Raw genomic sequence first — 14492 nt, 5'->3', positions numbered from 1 at the left:
CATAAGTGCAGAAAACAGATGAGCTATTCAGAAAGACAGTTTCTGAAAAATATACATTGAAATTATTTTTATTTTTGCTGGAATTTAAAAAACATAGGAATATTGACATTGCATTTAAAAACCCCAGGAAGTTAAAGATTACACATTGTTGCATCTCTGAAATCCAACAGTGCAAAGCTGGAAATCACAAAAATGTCTCCATCATGCCTTTTTTAGGAGATACCAATATATATATATGAACATTTTGAAACAAGATTTTTAAGGAAGTGTCAAGACTGTCCAAACTTGAAAGTGCTCATTAAATACATCAAAATCTGTCACTCTTCTGGGGGAACACTGTCAAAAGTTAGACAATTCAACAAACAAGTTGTATGAAACATACCAAAACCCAGTTCTTAACAGAAGGAAACCGGATGTATTTAAAGGGAACCATAGGGCTTTAGTTTGAGACTTCTGTTTTAAATTTTGAGAAGTGTTATTGTGTGTGCTTCTTCTCTTTGTTCTACTCAACTTATTAATATTGGCAAGTACTGGATATTCTCATCCTAAATGTATACTGTTAAGTTGGTATAATCATTACTTTCCTTTCCTGTATTGCAAATCAGATACACTGACATTGGAGTAACAGACAGTTGTATGCAAACAGAAATAGTCATTTAAATTACCTGAAGTTGGGAAATAGAAGTTGTGAATTTATACAGCCATGATGCAGGTTGTATGATTTGTCTTCACCAGGGTTAAAGCAGTATATACACAGCTGTTTTAAAATGACACATTTCTTCTCAATGTGCCAGGTAAGAAAAGCTTTCTACAAAAGTCCTTTTGAAAGTCATCATCTTGAAAGTCTTGCAGTTGCTAGAATGAGACCATTCAAATTGCTACCGCTTAGGCTCCAGATAAGTAGACAGGAAAGTTAAATGCTTAAGAGTAGTAAGTGTCCATCGTGAATACTAATGGTTATGGGGATGAGACCTCAAAAAGAAAGGTCCTGCCTGTCCCAGTAGCTTATTGACTGCAGTGATAGTCAATATTTGTGGAATTCACTCATAAATATCATTATTCATTTTACTTAAAGCCAGGTCCTAACAGTAATAAAGATGACAACCCTGGGGGAAAAATCACATTAAACATATATATAAGAACACTATAAAAAAGTGACAAAGTTGTATTTCATTACAAAAGAGGTTTCTCTTTTTTTCTGAGAATTTCTTTTTAAACTAAATAGGCTTTCATTCTTATGTCAGAGAAAGGAAAAAATAAAATCCTAAAATTCTGATGTTTAGGAAAAAAACAAGAAAACTATTTTCATACTACAAAACATTTCACTTTACAAAAACCCCGAAGAGTTATTCTATTACTTCGATGATAAAGACAAAATGGGACATGAAAAGGATAAGAAGATCTTAAAACTAGACCTCAAGTATTTCTGGATAAAATTCTCTACTCTGATCACTGCAAGACTCTCTGACCTTAGTGGGACATTTGTACAAGGAACGAATGTGTGTGGAACCAGCCAGAGAGATGCTATGGATCAGGAGAAAATCCTGCCTTTATTTTGGTGTTTTATCATTTTTCCAGTATAAACTGATATGGCGTGAACCATCCCCACAATATGAAGCAGGTACATTCTAACAATTTCCAACACAAATCCCAACATTGTTTAATTTACTTAACAGTATAGTCTGTCAGGAAAATTAAAATCTGTTTTATTTTATATTCTTTATGATGAAAAGTATATAAACTGCACTTTTAAATTAAATCATGCTCCGCCAAAACTGGTCTGCTTTAAGACTGATAACTTTAGTGGAGAGAATTAAAATGTTTCAGCAAGTATCAATTTTCTGTTAAAAAATGTCCGCAAGACAAAATAAAAAAATTCTTAATTTACAACAAGCAGTGTAAACAAAAAAACAACAGAAGCCACGAAGTTTCACGCACCAGCCACTGGCAGACAGATAACTCCAAACACTCATAGAACTTTGTATCTTCCTTTGTTGGTTGGTTGGTATGAATTTTGCTGCAAATAAAGGAGAGAATAATCACAGTTAAAAGTGAAAACGGATAAATGAATCGCAATAAAACCCCACTAACGATAAATCCACATTACAGGTGAATAAGCAGTTCCTTAGCAATCTCCTTCCTTTGAACACATTTTTATGGGGAGGTCAACAATTTTGAAAAAGAAATAAAACTATCAATAATGGCTCAGCAAGACCACTGGAATTGACTGTTGATTTGAAAGGCTACTTAAGAGAAAAAGCCAAAGACACTGTCAAGTCTAATGTAGTATCACTGAAGGTTGTTCTAGAGAAAGCCGAGATTTCTTCAACCGGAGAATTCAAAATATGATTTCTCAAGACACTATCTTATTTGAAAACAGAGTATGTTGAATACAGCTGATTATTAGCTGGGTATGCTGTAAAGCTACGGCAAACCAAATCTCTCAACTCATATAAAGTATTAAAATGAGGGGAATAATTCTCCTCTCCCCTGCCTGATGGTGCTGTAAGTACGAAATTTATTTGGACCAAACTCTTTAAGGGGTCTTCAGTCAAAAAGCTCTGTTAATGTGTTATCTCCATCTGCTGGCTGGATAATAGCCGTGTGTCTGGCTGATTGAACACTGTAATATATTTTTTAGGCTGTTCAACGAAACCGTGTTTTTGAGATCTATAGGCTCCAGCTCCTGATATTAATAAAAATGTATGCTAGTGTCAACATTTGTAGAAATCAATCTCATAAAGCATAAATTAAGGCACTGCATTCTGGATATTTCACTCACCAATCTGATGAGCTCCTCTTTTATAAGTCGTGTGATTTCTGCCTTTGCTTTCTGTACAGCCAGTTCATTGGCACCTGAAGACAAAAAATATTACCGTCTTAAACGCTTTCTGTATGTGAAGCCTACAGAATAAAAATTTTTGGCTATTTTCAGAAACACTGTAAAACTTGCTGAATATCCTCAACTATTTGCTGAAGAACACTCTCGTATTGTATAGACTGCCACAGCTAGACCGTGTTCTGTTTTAAGGAAGATACTTAAAACAGTCATAAATTACACTATTCAGAAATACCTAGGATTAGAGGTTTCTTTGAGAAGAACTCTACTCAAGCATCATGAGATTTGCAAAGTTTTTGTTGTAGTAGTTGATGTAATTTTTTGTACCTTTAATAGCCAAAACCCACACAATTCCATTTTCTTCCTTATTTCACATTGGCACAGAACTCTTCGTGCTTACTCTGATTTTTTTTTTTCCTCTTTTCTTTCCCTCTCCTCCAAACTGATTCCATACGTGTTTGCTGTTGTTCTGTTGCAGGTCAGTCTTCTCAGGAGAAGCATCTCTGTGATCCCCATGGGTCATTTGACAAAGTGTATTAAGATAAACAAGTGTTTCTTTAATAATTATATTAATTTGCAAAGTAACTACAGTCGTTCTGTGACTGAGCATCCAGACACTGTGACTACAGAGATTCCATGTGTCATTAAAAAACTGGAGTCATACCTTTCACTGAAACATTTGTAAAAAGAATACGTACTTTCTATAGCCAAATAAATCTTCCGTTCTCCTTCCTTGGGTTCTTTGCCTGGAGGGAAGTAAGTTCCTCTGATTGTAATAGCAGCTTCAGAATATTCACTGATTCTCTGTAGCGCTTCTTTGGAGGTAACTTTCCATCTGGCAGTCTGCAAGATAAAGGATATGGGAGGATCAACAAGGAGAAAGGCATCACACAAAATGGCAATCCAAAGGTTAGTTGACATTTTAGACAAACGAGAACACTGCACTGTGAAAAACTGGTCACGGCATTCTACTTTAAAAATGCAGATTGAAATTTTAGCCAGTTATTTTTATGCAAGTATATTTAAAAAAATCTGCCTCTTGTGACAGCAAGATAAAGTTATGGAAGAAGGAGAAAAGAGAATGGATGCATAGTACTACTGAAGCAAGAACTCTAAAGACCTTCCATTTTGCTACACTGAAAGTTTAAAACCTGTAATTTTTTCTTGTGATTTTCTGAAGCAGCACTCAAGTATTTTATTTAGCACTTTTTGTACAGGAATAGACTTCAAGGGCAAACATATACTGTTAATGGCTGCAAGTACTTCTCTTTAACAAAATAAATGCTATTTATTTCTACGCAGTTTATTGGTTAAAGACAAAAATAAGTAAACCTTAAAATCTCCACAGATAAAGCCTAAGGAATAAACATTCCCAGTTGTTTTTCAGAACCCTGTAAAAATTGTCCCAAATCTCTACAATATCCTCAAAAATACTTCATTATGATAAATGCATCCCATTAATTTAGACAATGAAATTACTAGAAAGTATCTAGTAGATTGCTGTAAATTACTTGTAGATTGAGATGATTTTTTCGTCATGGTGAGCTCAAAGTTAGAGGACTTAGGACAAGACTGTAGAAGTTCACACTGCCTTGGCGTGAAGGCAAAGCTATTTCTGACAGGAGGAACAATCCCCTCCAGTTCCTGTTTGGTTTCTTCAGCCTTTAAAGGCAAGTTGTATGTCCCTGGATGAAAACTTTGCCTGTTACGTATTCTCTCTACAAGAGGTACCTTATCAGCATTGATCTGACTCTCAAAAATGACTGCACCCATAATCAGGAAGGCTACCCTATGCGTACCTTACAGCTCACGTGATGGTATTGAATGGTTGTGTAGTACTTCTATAAAAAACAGCTTACACAGTCAGCTGTCATTCTTGCTTTAGGTGATCACTTATCCTACTTTATCTCTGTCATCTCAGATCTGCACCGTGTTCAGTATTACACATGCATACAGTACAAGACAAGTCCCTCTCCCTTATAGAGATTTTCCAGGGACATAAAGAGCAGTGATGATTTTCACTGATGAACTGCCATATATACATCAGTGTTTCAGAGAAGATATTACAAAATACTGAAGAACAAAAAGATCAGAAGAAAGCTATTTTTCCTAGTGCAGCTCTACAAAAAAAGAAAAACACTAAAGATTTACAATTTGTTTATTTGCAGACACACATATGCAGACAACAGAATGGCTACCTGTCTAGCCATTATGAGCAGGCAATATTTTGTACCTAGCAAGCGTATCCTTAAAGGGTTAGAAGGATCCTTAGCAAAATTATAAAATCTAGAACATATTCTATGAATGAGAAACCGCTTAGGATAAGAATTAAGAGGATTTCTGAGAGGGAAGGGTAACAAACTAATAACACAACAACTTTATAAAATAAGGCAAACCTGGGCAGAACCTCAAAGATAAATACAAGGAATTTGTGCTCGATACTGTGGAATATAAAGTCTCAAAATACCAGATGAGGTAGACCAGAGCAGCAATATTCTGAATGGCAAAAATACCCAGGTAATAAAAAAAGCAAAGAGCAGTATCAGTCATAGTAGTATGGCCTTTGAAATAAAAGGCCAGACAGTGTCAAAGATCTGGATACGAGAGAAGTCAGTGGCAGATGGTGAAAAGATGCTTGTTTTTCTGATATTCTCTGGAATATATCCAAAGCATTGTGTATCTATAAACTGAGAAGTAATCACAGATAATGTGGTAATTTCAATTAGGTATGATAAGAAATAGAGACAAAATATTTTATTGGTGTAATCCCAGTCTAAGCTATGAAGATAGCCTTTGTTAAATAATGGTCATTTACACTTGATTATAGCAAAATGGTTACTTGCCTGTGGGAAGTCATTGATCTCTAATTCTTCTTCATATCTCTTAAAGGATTCGTTTTGTCCTCCATCCTGTTTCTCTTCCTCCTGCTTCTCTATGGGCACATAATTGAGCTTAGCATTGATTTTTTCAGCCAGTTGCTCTGCAATGGTCTTGGCAGATACAGTAGGAGCTTGAATTGTGCCTCCTCTCAGGATAGCATTTGTAGCCTGCTGCATCACATCCTGTAAAAAAATAGGTCCATGCTGAGAACAGGTAGCCAAAAGAAGTCCTATATAAACCAACAATGGTTTCATTAAAGCTTTCTATGTGATATAATTGTCCACATAACAAATACATCCTCCGAACCTCTCTTTCTCTTCTTTCCTTCCTCTCAGTAACTCCCCTCACACCTGCATAGAAAAGATCTTACTGGTCTTTTGTATCTTCAGCTCAAAATACCTTTGGACATTCCAGACCACATTAACCTAAATCTAAACGTATCGCATATCACAAGCTTCAGCAGAGAAAGATGTCCTGCAACTCTGCTAAAGCTGACAAACCTAATTGTGTAATTTTATCAGTAATGAATTAACTCTTTGCCAGGGCAGACAAAGCATTTCCAGTTCTGTATTAAATCTTATTATCATATTAGCTCAATTACAAATCCTACAACTTATAACTGAGTTAGCCCAGCACAAATGAGCTAAATAATGCAGTATGTTATTAGTGTGCAGAAACACTAAATAAAATGGCAGCCACAGAACAAAGAATTGAACAACTTCTATTTAAAAAAAAAAAAAGAAAAAGAAAAAAAGAAAAAAATTGCTCTGTAAAGAGCCTAACCTTAAAGTGGAAGGGGACCAATACTTGTGCCTCTGCTCCAAGATTCTTCTGGGCATTGATTCTCAAAGCCAATCTTTTAGCAATTTCCAATTTTTCTGCATTCCCAGCTGATGGTGTAGGAGCATTTGATGTTCCCGGTGCTGCCATGTCTTTTACTCTTTTCTTTGAATTGAACATGCTTTCAATTTGTTCATCAATCTAAAGAAAATAACAATTATTAGATCACTGCATTTACCATTAGATAATTTTATCATCCTAAAGAAAGAAAACACCAAGGTGCATTAGTTTACATGCTTTTAAAGAATTAAATCATGTATTAATGGTAGAAGCCTGCCCAGAACTACAACTCAACAAAAGGAACAGATGATCTAATAACCAGGAAAAAGTTTTAACGTAGTGTTTACTTTCAAGGTCATGAAAAGGAGTCTAACATTAAGAAAGGACTCTAACAAGGATTTAGAAATAGAAAAGGCTACTATGAATTTCTTTAAAACAGTGCAAGTAAAAAAAATGTTTGTAATTGAGGGCAATCATTCTATTTCATTTACGCAAGATTAATATTACAAAGAAAAGAATTTCTGTGACATTTACATAACTACATATATTAAATATAAAATACCAGTAAGTCAGAAAGACACTTTCAAGACCTTCATAGGTCTTGATCTTCATAGCTATGTATCTTTTATATCGAGGAATACATACAGATCTACTCATGGAATTTAACTAATTAAGTCAGTAGCATAGGACATGAAGTAACAAAAATCCATGCATTCTGCCACGTGTTATGTAACCTACTGGGGAAAAAACAAATACATTGGAAATCCTTAAGCAACTTAAATCTTATTTTCAGGTGCTTACATCAACAGCTGTATCTTCATCATCTGAATCTTGCAAGCCAAGAGCTGCTTTTTGTAGCTTCTTTCTTTCATTAGCCAAAGCCTGTTCTGTTTCATCAAATTTAAAACCTTTGCCAGAGAATCCACTGCTTTTTTTAATCAACTTTCCCTCCTGAAAACAAAAACATGTATTTTCATACTTAGAAGTTTAAAATCCCGATTCCGATAGTCATAAAATAACTATAAAATTATACAAATAATTTTGAAGTTATTTATTTTAAAGAGCAAATCCTAGCACATTTAGAAAGCTCTTCAAATTTTAAAAACTGTATTTTACAATGAAGTGTAACAAAAAAAGCTATGTTAATTCAGCAGATAGAAAAAATACACTATTGGGATTTTTTGTAAGTATACATTTTAAATGCTTTTCAAATGCAGTAAAAAAAACCCTCCAGTTTTTATATCAGAAAAACTCCAAAGTCAATCTTCTCAGCATGAGCAAGATCCTCTGATGGCAAGAGCTCTAGAAATAATACAAATTCTGTGAAAGAACTTCACTACCTTTTACGTGAATTTTGATAAAAGCCAAAGTGCCCCTTTTACAGTAGGCGTTTCTCTGTCACATACCAGATGACAATATTTAAATTCTCAAGAACAGTCCTATAAGTGACATTCAAGATCCCAATCTTGAAAACACTTGTACACTTACCTAAGCATACATAAGTGTTCTCAATGAAGTCAGTGAGATGAGTCATGTATGTAGACTATACAACTGGACCCACGTGCATACGCATTAAACCCAGACCAAAGCCCACTACCAAAGAAAGAATTACTTACAGCCTTCTGTTGGTCTTTGAAGTCAGCCCAGAGCTTCTCCAAATCAGTAGGAATTGGATTCCCAGACAATTCCAAAGCCTTAATGATATCACCAGCATACCGTGCCTGATCCTCAGTAATGAATGTATATGCATACCCCTGGTCAAAATTAATTTGAAAGATAATAAAGAGAAGTCTCTAAAGACACTTTATCTCTAAATTTATTGAAGCACCCTTGCACAGATGATGTTGTTCTGGTCAATAAAAGTAACTAAGATATTAATGCATAAACTTTTTTTAGCGGGAATGTAGAATGAATAATGTGATTTCCCAGGAAGCTGATACAGAGATAATCAACCACAGATGGTAGACACTGAAGTCTTCCCTTTCAATCTTATCATGGTTAAAAGTTTGGAAAATAAAAATCTTACAAATTTAGCAGGGCACATTTCCAACAGTGAAAAACACCCAAACTTTCAGCCACAAATGGGATTTAAAAGAACATTCATACATCAGAAGAACATGTAAGTTCCAACTTTCATAGTGCTAAAATTCAGAATATATTTTACACATGATCACTGAAAAACCTTAGATGCACTCTAAAGGAAAACTCTCTTCCCACTAATAATGTAAACTATTCCCGCTGTAGCTCTCCCTTGGGAACACCTTGATCAAGTAATAAGTAAGGAAAAATTTTCAGTAATAACCAAAACAGGCAACTGATTATACATACTTTATTGCCGGCTCGTCCAGTTCGGCCTGCTCGGTGCACATAATCTTCGTAGTGGTTGGGACAGCTGTAATTGACCACCAGCATCAATTGTTTTACATCCAAGCCCCTTGCTGCTACAGATGTGGCCACCAGAAGTTTGCAGATTCCATTCTTGAAATCATTAATTATGCTGTCCCTGTCATACTGATCAATACCTGCAAGAAACCAGACAAAACAGTTAAGAATTTGTACACAAGTCAAAACACTCTTTAACTTCAAACAACCGAAAGCCCACACAAATAAAATTTCAGTACAGTCACACTTTTACAGGCAACATATATTAGCCACAATAATAAATCTCTTAGTCTAGTATCCAGAATAACAAAACTTTTAGTTTTTCCACTACAAAAAGATGTTTTCCCATACCAAGATCCTCAAAAGTTCCTTTAATATGATTTTCGATTTGACTTCTTGTATTCAATTCAGACCTCATCTGGAGGCTTTGTGTGCTCTCTAAAGGCAACAGAAATCTCAGAAGAATATTTTTCCCTCTTCCACTAAATGAACAGTGGTTTTGTACTCATTGGTTACTGTATTTTTAAAAGCATATAGAAGTTTTAAAATACTCTGGGATGGACAATATTCTAAAGCGATTTCCTCCTCTTGCTACTAAACTATTTCCGTTATATTACTACTTGATGGCAGAAAAGTGAAACAACAGCTGCTATTATTGTGGAATCTCAAATAAAAATATCATATAATACTCCCCCAATGGCATTCACTACTTTACAATAGCAAGTAGTTAGTAATATTCCCTGAGAGGTGTTAACTCTCAGTAACAATCCTGTTGTACAGAGACAAGATTTGGCATCTGATGATGTCTCACAGGGAACAATAAAGAGTAACTACGGAAAACTATCATGTCTATTTCAAATTAAGAGACAAATATCTTTCCCAATTATAAAGCAAAGCCTGCTTAGGAAGAAATAATAATTGGTACTATACAGGAGCTAAGTAACTTCTCTTTGTAACTACTGAATACCAATATTCTAGTTTAGAGTTGTTAATATAAAACCTTAAGATTGCAGATTACCTCCATGAAGCGACAAGCAAGGATAAGAGGCTCTCATTAAATCTTTCAACAGCCCATCAGCGTGTTCTTGTTTATCTACAAATATGATAACTGATCCTTTCTCCTGATAATGTCCCAGTAGCTCCAGTAACTTCAAAAACTTGTTCTCCTCTTCTATGACAATCTGGAAAAAGACATACAAAGGCAAAGTAGAAAGAGTATAAATTGTATCTTAAGTCATTAAACGCATTCAGGGTGCATCAAAATAAAAATCAGGAACAGGAGATGACTTTTTCAGGCTGTTTCCACAGCTAGTGGCAAAACTGCTGTTCAGCTTAGTGGTATAAAACCAAGTTTTTTAAAAAAAAAAGATCACATTGCATTTGCAGATTAGGGTGTTAGTTTATTCTGAGTTCACGTTTAATAAGGTCACTAAAGTTTTAAAAATAAAAGCTCTGTGGGTATATTGGTTTATATTCAATATTGCTGGAAATAATCTTTTGCAAGCAAATGAGAAGCGAGGCAGATGTCTGATACTCACAACATGTTGCTCCACATCAGAACAGACAACACTTCTCCCTCCGACCTGCACTTCTATAGGTTTACTTAGGATTCTCCGAGCTAATGCCTCCATAGCTCTGGGAAAAGTAGCGGAGAACATGACAGTCTGACGATCAGGCCTGACGTTGTCTACAATGCGCATTACCTGGTTTAAGAGAACATTCCCTGTTAATACCCAAGTGCTGTAACTGAACTTCATACACATACAGAGCTGTCGTCTTTAAAGTTAGGTGGTATCTGCACTACACACAAACTACAAAACATTTCTTTACAGACTTGCTCATGGGACCTAGGTGCTAGCATTGGAAGATGGGCAAAACTTGCTGGACTCGAAAGGAAGTTGAGTGGCAATATGCAACCCAGCAACATCCCAGCAGAAATCTCAACACATGTAGCAGAAACCCTACAGCTCAAGAGACAAAATAAGGGAATTTTCCTAATTTTGGAAGACAATATAGCCTGATGACAACTGAAAGAGTCCTGGATGTCCAAAGCTGCCAGCAAGTAATTTGTCACTACCATTTCCCACATTTTGTTCTTGTCTCCTGCAGGACGTTGCCAGGAGACATCAAAGACTTTATAAGCAGGCCATAACTACTAATGACACCTGCATCAAGGGATTACATAGGGCTACAACATGGTCACCAGTATCCAAAACAAGTGTGTAAAAAAAAAAATAGTATATTAGAGAAAAATCTAAGCTATATAAGAATTTATTGAAAACAAAGCATGTGAGGATAATAGAAAAATTAAAGAGTCAAGTTTAAACTGTTGTCCGTACGTAGCACATCTTTTTGAATGCTCATTGGCAGTGTAATAATAACATAGCATTGCAAAATCCTTTAAGTGGAAAATAACATCTTGTGGCAATATCACTCATGTCATTAATTACCTGAGGCTCAAAACCCATGTCAAACATTCTGTCTGCTTCATCAAGTACAACATATGTGACTCTACGGAGATTTGTCACTCGACCTGTGAAAGGAGAGGAAAAAACACATGGGAAACAAAATCAAATGGAAATCTAGTTTCCCTCAGGAATAATTTTTTTTTAAATGTTATATAGTCTCACTATCGTCTAACAAAGACATTAATTAATTTTTTAAAAAATTCACTAAATGTGAATTTTAATGTTCTCATTTTAATCACATATACATTCTGGGAAATGTGTAAGTATGCACAAGGCCCTTTATTTTGTCAAACTCTTCTCTTGCATACCATCATAGGGCCAGAAGAACCTGTAAAATTCAGAAAACTGCCCTCGCCAAAACACATCATAAAACTAAGACTGAGATGAAGCAAGGAGCCACATCAGCCATTATCTGACAGCGCCACCTAGAAAAAAACATATTAGAGATTACAGCGCATGTGTGGAAGGCAAAGTCCAGTGCTAACTGTTGCAGCCTCAGAAAAATTCCTTTTATACATATAATCTGTAATGCTTCCTTGGAGCTAAAAATAACTATTTGAGGATAATCATACTAATTCTAGTTAACTGCTAATAATATGCATAAAACAGAGTAAGCAGTCTTTTCAAAATGAATATATAAAGATTAAAACCTACCCAGTAACACTACTAAATTTAAAATTAAAAACCACCCCAAACTCTGGGACAGCTGGAAACAAAATAAGCAAGTTGTATATCTGTGAACATTTTGAAATTATGATGTAGAGGATAATTAGCACCCTTCCCAAACAAATAGCTATGAGATTCCCTTTCATGAGAAGGATTTAACTCAAGGATTTAAGAATCTTATTCTCAAACGATATAAACGTGAACACATTCAGTTGAAAACAACTGTGGAGTGACACTGCCAAATGCTCTCAGAATGGAACAGATTTTTCACATTTTCTACAACTACCACTCAGACTCATGCCTATCAAACCACAGTAGAATTTGGTCCTTTCAGCTTCAGCAAATTGTAGCTGAATCCTCAAATTATTTTTAAGAGATTTAGCGCTGCATTTTTTTAAGATGCGGAATTCATACTTAAGGAACAAAACAAATATTTCTTAAAATCTACATATCTATTTAACATCTTAACACTTTCATCCCCAAATAATAACTTTGTAAAATTACTTGGGAACAGCATTAATGTACCTACCTTTGACGATTTAAGTCTTGGAAGCCCAGTTCTATATGTCTTGAAGGTACTTTTTCCACAGAAGTTAAATAATGTCAACAGTTTAGTAGAGGTTTTGATGTGGAATAATTTAATAATAAAACTTTATCTAATAAGCATGCAATGGTTACACTAGGACAAAACCTCTTAAAGCTGCAGTGGCTCAGTTCAATCAATCTGAATATCTGATGTAAGGTCAGTTTTTACTTTTGAACAGTTATTTAGGGAGGGCTTCTTTGTCTGTTTGTTTTTTAAAACCAACAGATAAAGGCAGAGTCAGACGCACTTATGTAAAAGTGGGTAACTGCTGAGCTACACTAACAATAATAAAGGATCAATGGGCAGACAAAATAAGCAACTGTTATATAACCTTTATCTAAATGACTTGAAGTTTAAAAATTTGGACCAGCACATTTTAAGTTTAACAATGACAAACATTCGCAAAAACTCTTCAAGAATGTAGTATTTCCTGTCCTCCCAAAAAAAGTCAAACCAATATATGATTAAACCTATTATTAGTGTTATATATTCTCAATAGCTAGATAGTGCAGCCTGAAGAGATATAAGAAAATTCCATAAGACCATTTATCAAAATACATGATCTTTTGAATTTGTTAGAATTACACAACAAATATAAAAAATTCTCCATAGGAAAAGGTTTTCTACTCACCATTGTTAGCTGCTAACATGTCAATCATACGTCCAGGTGTGCAAACAATAATTTCAGCACCTCTTTTGAGTTCAGCTATCTGATTTTAAAACATAATAAACAAACTATTAGAGTGGTTTTTTGCTTTGTGGTGTTTTTTTTTCCACATGTATCACCTTGCAAAAAAGAAAACAACATACACTGCAACACAACTGTTCTACTAATGTTAATTGTTTCTGTGAAGATTTTACTTAGCAATTTCTTTAAGTCTTTGGAAAACTTTGCTTTCCAAAAGAGTAACCTCTGACAACCTAAGTTACTAGCACTTGAAGTAGTTGTAATGGGGATATGACTTCTATACAGTTAAGGGCCTATAAGAAATGTCACATGTTCTATCAGGGACAACTGACACTAAATAAACCATGTTCAATCACAGATGGTCACTCCTGTTGTTTCCATGAACGGGTGGGGGGGGGAGGAGGAGGAACCCTTGCAATTAATCTCTAAATTACTCTAACATGCAATATTTGATAATGCAATAAACCAAAGTTAACACTTTCTGGCTTTTGTTGTCTCGAGGGGAACTCTCATAAAAATATAGATTCTCAATAACTTTCAAACTATCACATCCCACTAATAGTTTAATTACTGCCATGCTCAGTACATACATTAAAAAAAACAGTCTGAAACTTTTAAGGACCATACTTGAGAATTTTCAGGAAGATCAATATGTTTAAGGCTAAGTTATGTGCAAACGCTTAAGCTTTTGCACTGCTACCGTTCATACATAGAAAATCGATAATGAAGGCTGCAAATGTACTGGATTTATGGGAAAGAGAAAGGAACTAAATTCACTGCAAAAGTAACATTAGCTAATAAAGTTCAAGAGTTATTTGACAAGTAAGGTATATCTTTTGTGTACCTGTTCACTGATTCCTGTTCCTCCATAAACACAGACAACTCGAAGCCCAAGTGTCTTTGAGAATTTCTTACACTCCTTGGTAATCTGCAAAGCCAACTCACGAGTAGGTGTCATAATGACAGCTGAAAAGCAAAGCATCATACATTGCAATATAAAAGATGTTGTTATTTATACAATAAAAATTAATCTTTTGTAATGATGTTTACAGCAATTTACTTATATGTATTTTTAAAAGTGTAATTTCAAGAAAAAGAGAATTAAGACAGTATAAGGATGGGGGGCAAAACTGGTCAAAGTTT

General features: G+C 34.9%; 1 protein-coding gene across 6 annotated transcripts in view; it reads right to left on the bottom strand.

Annotated features, from left to right (window-relative positions):
* The window catches only part of DDX46 (DEAD-box helicase 46), a 38870-nt gene that overhangs the window by 14029 nt on the left and 10349 nt on the right, over window positions 1-14492 (bottom strand). For 2 of the 6 annotated variants that reach the window (XM_075164604.1, XM_075164605.1), the window contains exons 11-23: window positions 14194-14315; window positions 13293-13371; window positions 11392-11474; window positions 10480-10644; window positions 9960-10122; window positions 8888-9081; window positions 8176-8313; window positions 7361-7510; window positions 6503-6700; window positions 5683-5901; window positions 3538-3682; window positions 2783-2856; window positions 1939-2017 (exon numbers count right to left, since the gene is read on the bottom strand). In XM_075164604.1, the coding sequence (XP_075020705.1) occupies window positions 1970-2017; window positions 2783-2856; window positions 3538-3682; window positions 5683-5901; window positions 6503-6700; window positions 7361-7510; window positions 8176-8313; window positions 8888-9081; window positions 9960-10122; window positions 10480-10644; window positions 11392-11474; window positions 13293-13371; window positions 14194-14315 (1778 nt within the window). In that variant the 3' untranslated portion in view covers window positions 1939-1969. Of the gene's footprint in view, window positions 1-52; window positions 2018-2782; window positions 2857-3537; window positions 3683-5682; window positions 5902-6502; window positions 6701-7360; window positions 7511-8175; window positions 8314-8887; window positions 9082-9959; window positions 10123-10479; window positions 10645-11391; window positions 11475-13292; window positions 13372-14193; window positions 14316-14492 lie in introns of those variants that run through there. The other 4 variants (XR_012676030.1, XM_075164603.1, XR_012676029.1 and 1 more) reach the window with 4 other exon arrangements.

This window comes from Calonectris borealis, chromosome 15 (genome assembly GCF_964195595.1).
Source record: "Calonectris borealis chromosome 15, bCalBor7.hap1.2, whole genome shotgun sequence".
Lineage (NCBI taxonomy): Eukaryota > Metazoa > Chordata > Aves > Procellariiformes > Procellariidae > Calonectris > Calonectris borealis.
Note: the sequence above shows the minus strand (reverse complement) of the source record. Positions and strands in the feature narration are given on the sequence as shown.